The 8,240-nt window shown below is 41.6% G+C and overlaps 1 protein-coding gene across 1 annotated transcript; it reads left to right on the top strand.

Annotated features, from left to right (window-relative positions):
* The first annotated feature begins 2,972 nt into the window (after nt 1-2,972).
* slc2a1a (solute carrier family 2 member 1a) lies at nt 2,973-8,240 on the top strand. The gene is made up of 9 exons (XM_070839044.1): nt 2,973-3,080; nt 5,086-5,246; nt 5,344-5,584; nt 6,533-6,695; nt 6,927-7,114; nt 7,299-7,403; nt 7,510-7,611; nt 7,699-7,902; nt 8,037-8,240. The coding sequence occupies exons 1-9, from the start codon at nt 2,988-2,990 to the stop codon at nt 8,238-8,240; spliced, it is 1,461 nt and encodes a 486-aa protein (XP_070695145.1). The 5' UTR covers nt 2,973-2,987.

The following is an 8,240-nucleotide window of genomic DNA, read 5'->3' as shown; positions in this document are numbered from 1 at the left end:
TAAATAAATTCAGGCAGTAAGGGGTTAAGAGCCTTGTAGGTGAGGAGAAGGATTTTAAACTCTATTCTAGATTTTACTGGAAGCCAATGAAGAGAAGCCAGTACAGGAGAAAGATGGTCTCTTCTCTTAGTTCTCGTCAGAACAGGAGCAGCAGCGTTCTGGACCAGCTGGAGAGTCTTTAAGGACTTATTGGGGCAGCCTGATAATAAGGAGTTACAATAGTCCAACCTAGAAGTGACAAATGTGTGGACTAGTTTTCTGCATCATCTATAGACAGGATTGTCTGCAGATACAATTTGATTCTACAAACAGACTAACATGGAAATACACTGTATGACTATTCATTTGTATTGAAACTAATGGATTACTATTTGATAACAGGTGATAAATTGGAAGATCCAGCATTTTTAAGGAAAGGACACCTTGCTTGTGTAACTTAGGTCACATGTCATGCACAGGAGTATCAGTAAGACTATAAATAGCTGCTGCGCTCACAGGATTAGTGAGGGAGTCACTCACCTGGACTAACACGAGGGACTCTGACACACTCACACACACACACACACTCACACACACACTGCCCTGATTGAGTCAGGGGCCTCTGACCTCATGGAGAGGTTTCTTTAGTTATGCAGCCCATCAAACCCAAACTTTAACGGTGACAGTATGTCAGTGCAGTGTTCACAGCTTTATAACAGGACTGACACACACACACACACACACACACACACACACACACACACACACACACACACACACACACACACATAGACCGTTCACCATTCACACCTACAGGCACATTTCTCCCACAACAATACTGAAGACTGATGCTACTGAGCAGTTACCTTGCTGTTATGTAATGGACTGGACCTCTATGTTAGAAGTACCGTGTCCGCATAGTGTACATTTGAGGTATAATTTAGGTGGGATTCATTATGATGAATTGCTGAACTGATACACTTATTATGCTGTAGTGTTGTCAGCGAGAGAACATACAATGTGTGACAAGCTCAGCATATTTCACATTTCTGCTTTTGGCAGGGTCAGATTGATTCCGTTCCATCGGCACAGTGAATGCACCCTGTTGTGTTTAAATGACAGATAGTAGACAGACAGTAATCAGATGCAAATGACAGCTTTGGTCAAGTGCAGTGCAGCCTTTGATGGATCAAGAGATGACTGAGCAGATAACACAGGGACACAGGATTAGAATCTGAAAATGTATTTTTCTTATTTTACGTATGAGTCATGAACCACAGACATGGCTGGATTACAGGGGACAGCTTGGGGGCCACAGAAGCTCAAGTTGATCTGTCTGTTGGTTTTTGATACATTTATTAACTGCAAATGTGTTTGGGAATTTGCAGCACACTTAATAGAGTTGTACTTAATCAGACTAAGTGAAATAGAGAAAACTCGGAATTAGGTCATGTTCTTGCAGTGCTTGACTTTGGCTTATCATGAAGCTGCACATAATATCTAGTCTGCCGTGTGCACTGCACTTGGTGCAAACTTGGGGCACATACCCGTGCCCTGAGGGGAGGGAATTCAATAGGGGCCTAGCAGCACATATTTGCTCAGGGCCTTCTGGCCACATGGAAAAAATACTGCCATATGTTGACTTGTTTAAAAAGGATCCATGTGGACATAAAAAAGTAATGTAAAAAGATTTAGTTCTTGAATTCTGTCTTTTTTAAATTGATCAAATTTATTTTAATGTTAAATTGGATGTACACTGTTGCCCGTCAAGTTGGAATAAAATGTTTTTTACCTCTTCTCATGAAATGATTGTGACAATGTGATTTATTCTTGATAAATAAAGTTTATATCTTCTCAACTTTATTGATCAAACTCTTCCAAACATATCACAGTGAAACTTAAACCACAATGAACCTTTGCAAACTGTGTATTCAGGCTTTAACAACATTGGGGGTATTGAACAATTATTCCAACTTTATGGGCAACAGTGTGTATTGGACAGTTTGAATAAACAGTGTAAGTCCACTTATACAATATGTGCTTTAATCATCACAAGGAATACTAAATCTATTTCCTGATCAATAATGAATCCACATGTAACACTGAAGCCAAGAATGTCAGTGTGGTAATGTCTCACTGTGTGTAATGTTGCCGCTCCAACCATACATATGCTTGTCCTGCTGTGCCTTTCTTTCAGCCAATCAGTGCAGTTATTCTCCTGCTCTTCTGGAGGCATGCTAGCCCATTAAGATCCACTTAGCGCTGACGTCACTAAGCTGCTTACTGCAGCAAGTGAATGAGGAGACTCCTCTGATTTGTTTACGTTGCCTCAACGATACTGCAGACAGCAGCGAGATGGCTCGTTCTTGTAGAAAGTAGAATATACTGAGCTGACGGATCATTAACATCTGGATTGTTTCATAGTGTCTGGAGTTTGTGAGTAATCCAAGCAGCCAGGATGGAGAGCAGAGGCAAGGTAACTGCTGTGCGATCAATACATGACTATATTCTAAAGTAGTTTTGGAAATGGAGCATAAATAGCATAATGAAATGGAAGATCTCTGGTATCTCAAATTAGATACGGCAGGTAATTACAGTCATAGTGATTAAAACATGCATGCAAAGTATGTGACGCTACCTTTCTGCGGACTTTCCATAGACACAATGACCTATCCCTGACCCTGACCTTTCCCAAACCTTAACATCACCAAACAAATAGTTTGACACAATAAGTTTTGCCAGTAACGACAACATAGTTCAGAAACATGTTCTTCCAGTGGGGTCCATCCAAGTGGCCCCACAAAACACCCCAAACTGAAGGTGTTCTCCCAGTTTTCTGACCCCCTCCACACACACACACACACACACATACTGATTATATAAGTATATATAAATGATATACTCTTGTTTAAGCAGAAGACTTAAATGTTGACACCTTTACCGTGTGCACGTGGAAGTTGTCTTATTAAATCCAAACATTTCTGTGCATCTCTCTGTCACAACACCAGATGACAGCCCAGCTGATGATGGCTGTGGGGACAGCTGCGATTGGCTCTCTCCAGTTTGGTTACAACACTGGTGTCATCAATGCTCCTCAGACTGTGAGTATTATAACAAGACAGTTGCAGAAAAAATGAACGGGAAGTAAGGGAGTGATGCAAAAACACAGACTCATGGCACCAAGGTCTTTTGGTAAAAGCTGAGAAGTCAGATCCAGGCGTTGGATGTTTGAACTGTTGAGTGGGAGTTTTTTTTAAATTGTGTGTGGAATCATGTCCAAGCAATTGAGAACAACTGTACATTCATTCAAAAATGTACATAATTAAAAAAAAACATATGGAAAATAATAAATGATGATTGAATCGATTGTAATATTCTCTAAAGTCAGACGAGGGCCTCATTCTTCAAACGTGGCCTTACAAATGCAGACTAACGTGCTGCTGTTGGGACAAAATAATCCTATTTATTCTCATCCAGCTAATTTGGTTCTGTGAAAGCAGTTTGATTATTCATTTGCTCATCCTGGATGAAGTTATCTACGATACCAGCGTGCTCTTATTTGGAAATAAAGGCAAAATGAGTTGAGAGTTGAAACCATGACAGTAACTCATATGATTAGGTTTGTGCATATGATCGCAGTTACATTAGGTTGGGGTGATGTGAACTCTCACAGCAAGCACTAAAGGACATATTCTATATGTGATCCCACATTGTTTCTGCTGTCACTTTGTGCTTCACAATGTCTCCACACTTTGATGATAGTTATTAGCGATGTTGGTTGCATGGTTGGTGGAGGTTACAGAAAGACATGCAAGAGACCTTTGAGTGTGTGCTATGAAAAAAACTGCAGTCTCTTAGAAAGCAGCTTAAATTGTATAAACAAAGTTTAGTTTAGTTTAGTTCAAATGACAAATTCCTGTTTTATTTATTTATTTATTTGCAGAAAAGATGTTCTGCCTTTTAGTTCAGTCAAGCTCACAGTCTCTCACGTGGAAGTAGAGGAAAGTAGAAGTAACTCCTCATTGTGAAAATCTAATTGTGATAATTTCATCAATGAATCATTGTGATTTTTAAGTCATTTCTATACTAACACTCTTTTATACATATATGAAAGTGAGTGTCTGTATTTGAAAAATACTGTATGGGGTTGCATTTTCTACTCGGCACCAACTGTATTACTTGGCATGAACATCTGCCTTAGATAGCTAAAGTTTTGACCTGCTGGTGGTTCTGGAGGAAACATCAAGTGATTCAAAGATTCAAAGGATTTATATTGTCAATTTTCCTGTATGTTCGAGGACAAACAGAAGATCAATCAATCAATCAATCCTTGTTTATATAGCGCCAATTCACAACAGAGTTATCTCAAGACTCTTTCCATAAAGAGCAGGTCTAGACCAAACTCTTTAATTAGAGAGAGACCAACGATTCATGAATTCAACATTAAGGATTCAAGAATCCCCACATGAACAGCATCAGATATTATATTGAGCAACAGTGGCAGGAAGAACTCCCCTTTCCCCATCGAAATGCTGTTTCTCTCTCACCTTAATATGTATATATATATATATATATATATATATATATATATATATATATATATATAAAATAAAATTAAAAAAGAAAGAAGATAAAATACGAAGAATAAATAAGAATCAACCTATGTACAACAGTGGCAGTAGTGCAGTGTTGTGACAGCTTATTAAGATAAGTCTTTATGTGCAAAAGCAGCTGAGGCAGACTCCTTGTGTGTAATGGGTGTGTTACAGTCCAGGGCAGGGGGCAGGGGGAAGGGGACAGGGGGCAGAGGGGGGACGTAGTGGGCAGAGTTCAGCATCCTGACTGCCTGGTGGAGCGGGCACCAAAGATCACAAAAAGCTAATAGGATTCATCCCTTAAGGAACATGAATGTCTGTACTAAATGCCAAGTCATCTCATAGATTTTGGAATATTTCACTCTCCCTAATGATTATGCCAGAAGAAACATCACAGGATTCTATTTCAGTCTGGATGAAAGCGGTGACTGACCGACTGACCAATACTGTCAGGAGCCACATCGCGAAAGAGGAAACAAACAAGTTGAATCTGTCTGGTTTTGTGTTCCAGATCATTGAGAGCTTCTACAGTGAGACGTGGAGCAGCAGGTTCTCCCAGCCCATCTCTCAGACCACTCTGACAGCTCTGTGGTCGCTATCTGTGGCCATCTTCTCAGTGGGAGGAATGTTTGGCTCCTTCTCTGTCGGCCTCTTCGTTAACCGCTTCGGCAGGTACGACTTTTCTTCTGACCGTCATTACTGCTGTAATCACACCCTTCCTCACACATGACAAACCGACCATTAATAATGACTCTTACAATCCCTAAAGGAAGAACTCCATGCTCATGGCCAATGTTCTCGCCTTTATTGCTGCTGCATTTATGGGCTTCTCCAAGCTGGCAGCTTCCTACGAGATGCTCATCACTGGACGTTTCATAGTGGGTCTCTACTCCGGCCTTTCCACTGGCTTCGTGCCCCTTTACATTGAGGAAATCTCCCCCACATCTCTCCGCGGAGCATTAGGCACTCTGCACCAGCTTGGTGTTGTGATTGGCATTCTCATGGCACAGGTGAGATCCTCGACTCTCTCTTCTGTTCCCAGCTTCTTTTTCATTGATCAATTATTTCACTTTATTTATTTATATAACGCCAATTCAGAGTTATCTCAAGACTCTTTCCATAAAGAGCAGGTCTAGACCAAACTCTTTTATTAGAGAGAGACCCAACGATTCAGGAATTCAACATTAAGGATTCAAGAATCGCCACATGAGCAGCATCAGATATTATATTAGGAAACAGTGGCAGGAAGAACTCCCCTTTAACGGGAAGAAACCTCGAACAGACCCAGGCTCAGAGGGGGAGAGGAAAGATGCACAACAAACAACAACCATAATAATAACAACAACTATATTGCCGACAATAGGAATATGACTAATAATGAACAATATATCCCTGGTAAATCCCTCAGATCCACAGACTCTGTGCTGCTCAATGAGAACAATGATGAAGGTATACGATGAAGCTGCTTCCTCTTAATCTGAGGACAATGTCAGTTTAGACTCCCAACTTCCTGTTAAAAACTTAACTTTTTAGCATGGCATTAAAATTTGAAAGAACTAATTCACTCCCATAAACCTGTGCAATGAACAAACACAGCATTTTAAGCCGGCTCTGCTTTTTTTATATGGGGTAAGAGCTTTAAAATGTGCATTAAGCACAATTTAAATGACTCCATTTATCTGGTAAAACATGTGTAGCAATAAATTAATTATTATCATCATGAGTAACCTTTACATTTAAACGTTATATTTTCATTTATTTGACAAACTCCTTTGGCTCCTTTGGCCACAAATGATGAAGGCACAGATTTCATATGTGAATGTTGATATGAAAACCATATCGGCTGAAACAAAGTTAGGATGATAAATGATGTTAGTTAGTTCATGACTGGTAACAAATGTAATGCTATGGTGTGTACTGCACGGTATAACATACAGTGTGTTGTGTGTGTTGTGTAGATCTTTGGGATTGAATCCATCATGGGCAATGCCTCTTTGTGGCCTCTACTGTTGGGCTTCACTCTACTGCCAGCTGTGCTGCAGTGCGTCCTGCTGCCCCTGTGCCCTGAGAGCCCCCGATACCTCCTCATTAACTGCAACGAGGAGAGCAAAGCCCGCAGCGGTGAGGGATACACGCACTCTTGAATACACACGATTTCACACAGATACATAATGCTCTCAGTGCCCAAATCACACACGTTTCTGTACAAGTTACTGTTGTAAAATGAACTTGCACCAATGGCTGGTAGGAGGTTAGAACCTTATATTCTCACCACACATATCCACCTGGCAACCTCAGTGTGTGGCAGCTTCATAGGATGACATAGAGATATCTTGAACTAACGTCTTCCAGTCTTGATGAAGCTCCGGGGCACTGACGAGGTGAGAGAGGACATGCAGGAGATGAAGGAGGAGAGCCAGCAGATGATGAGGGAGAAGAAGGTGACCATCCCTGAGTTGTTCCGCTCCCCCAGCTACCGCCAGACTATCTTTGTCGCCATCATGATGCAGCTCTCACAGCAGCTGTCTGGAATCAATGCTGTAAGTGAAAAAAATGGCTGAATGGATGGTCTGACGTCATTCTATTGGTCAGTTATTTAAACTTTCATCATCAATTCATCAATTCTGAAGTCTAAACTCTCTCTCTGAGCAGCTCATATAGACACCAACACAAACTCTAGCAGATGTAAAGTAACTGCTCCCTGTGATGTGGCTTCCACCTCAGGTGTTTTACTACTCAACTCGGATCTTTGAGCGAGCGGGTGTGTCTCAGCCTGTTTATGCAACCATTGGTACAGGAGTGGTCAACACTGCTTTCACGGTGGTTTCTGTAAGTCACACAAGAACCATTTTGGAAAAAACTAAAAGCTCACGGATGTTGGCATCAACATCATAGCTTCATTTTGTAATAAGATACTTGATGTTTTTCTGTGCAGTTGTTTTTGGTGGAGCGTATGGGCAGGAGACCACTTCAGCTCATTGGTTTGATGGGAATGGCAGTCTCAGCAATTTTTCTAACTGTTGCCATGGCGTTACTGGTAAGTGCATGAGGTTACATTTGTTTAATCCATTGGGCTTTTCAAAAGAAGTGACTGAGAGCCACTGCTGTGTGTTGTGTTCCTCAGGACCAGCTCAGGTGGATGTCGTATGTCAGCGTCGTGGCCATCTTCAGTTTTGTTGCCTTTTTTGAAATTGGCCCCGGGCCCATCCCCTGGTTCATTGTGGCCGAGCTCTTCAGCCAAGGGCCCCGGCCTGCTGCCATTGCGGTTGCTGGTTTCTCAAATTGGTCTGCCAACTTCTTAGTAGGGATGGGGTTCCAGTATGTTGAGGTAAGACTTTAAGCTTTGATTAAAAATATTTTATCTTCAGTCCAGAAATGCCATTCACCCTCCTGACCGGACTGTTGCACTGCATAAACCCAAAGCTGAAAATAAATCATGTTTTGTCTTTGGTTTCCCTGCAGCAACTCTGCGGCCCCTATGTCTTCATCATCTTCACTGTTCTGCTGCTTGGCTTCTTCACCTTCACCTATTTCAAGGTGCCAGAGACCAAGGGTCGCACCTTTGATGAGATTGCAGCGGGCTTCCGGCAGTCAGCGAGTCAAGGTGCCGACAAGTATTCAGCCCCTGAAGAGTTCAACAGCCTCAGGGAGGATGACCCCCTCTGA

This window comes from Pempheris klunzingeri, chromosome 11 (genome assembly GCF_042242105.1).
Source record: "Pempheris klunzingeri isolate RE-2024b chromosome 11, fPemKlu1.hap1, whole genome shotgun sequence".
Lineage (NCBI taxonomy): Eukaryota > Metazoa > Chordata > Actinopteri > Acropomatiformes > Pempheridae > Pempheris > Pempheris klunzingeri.
This window is presented reverse-complemented; position numbering and strand designations above follow the sequence as displayed.

What these genes read in the sequence shown, in the direction of transcription:
- slc2a1a (XM_070839044.1), top strand. Translation starts at nt 2,988, where the DNA reads ATGACAGCCCAGCTGATGATGGCTGTGGGGACAGCTGCGATTGGCTCT. An exon ending in TTGGCATTCTCATGGCACAG is followed by an intron (nt 5,585 to 6,532) that starts GTGAGATCCTCG and finishes TGTGTTGTGTAG; the next exon opens with ATCTTTGGGATTGAATCCAT. An exon ending in GGAGAGCAAAGCCCGCAGCG is followed by an intron (nt 6,696 to 6,926) that starts GTGAGGGATACA and finishes AACGTCTTCCAG; the next exon opens with TCTTGATGAAGCTCCGGGGC.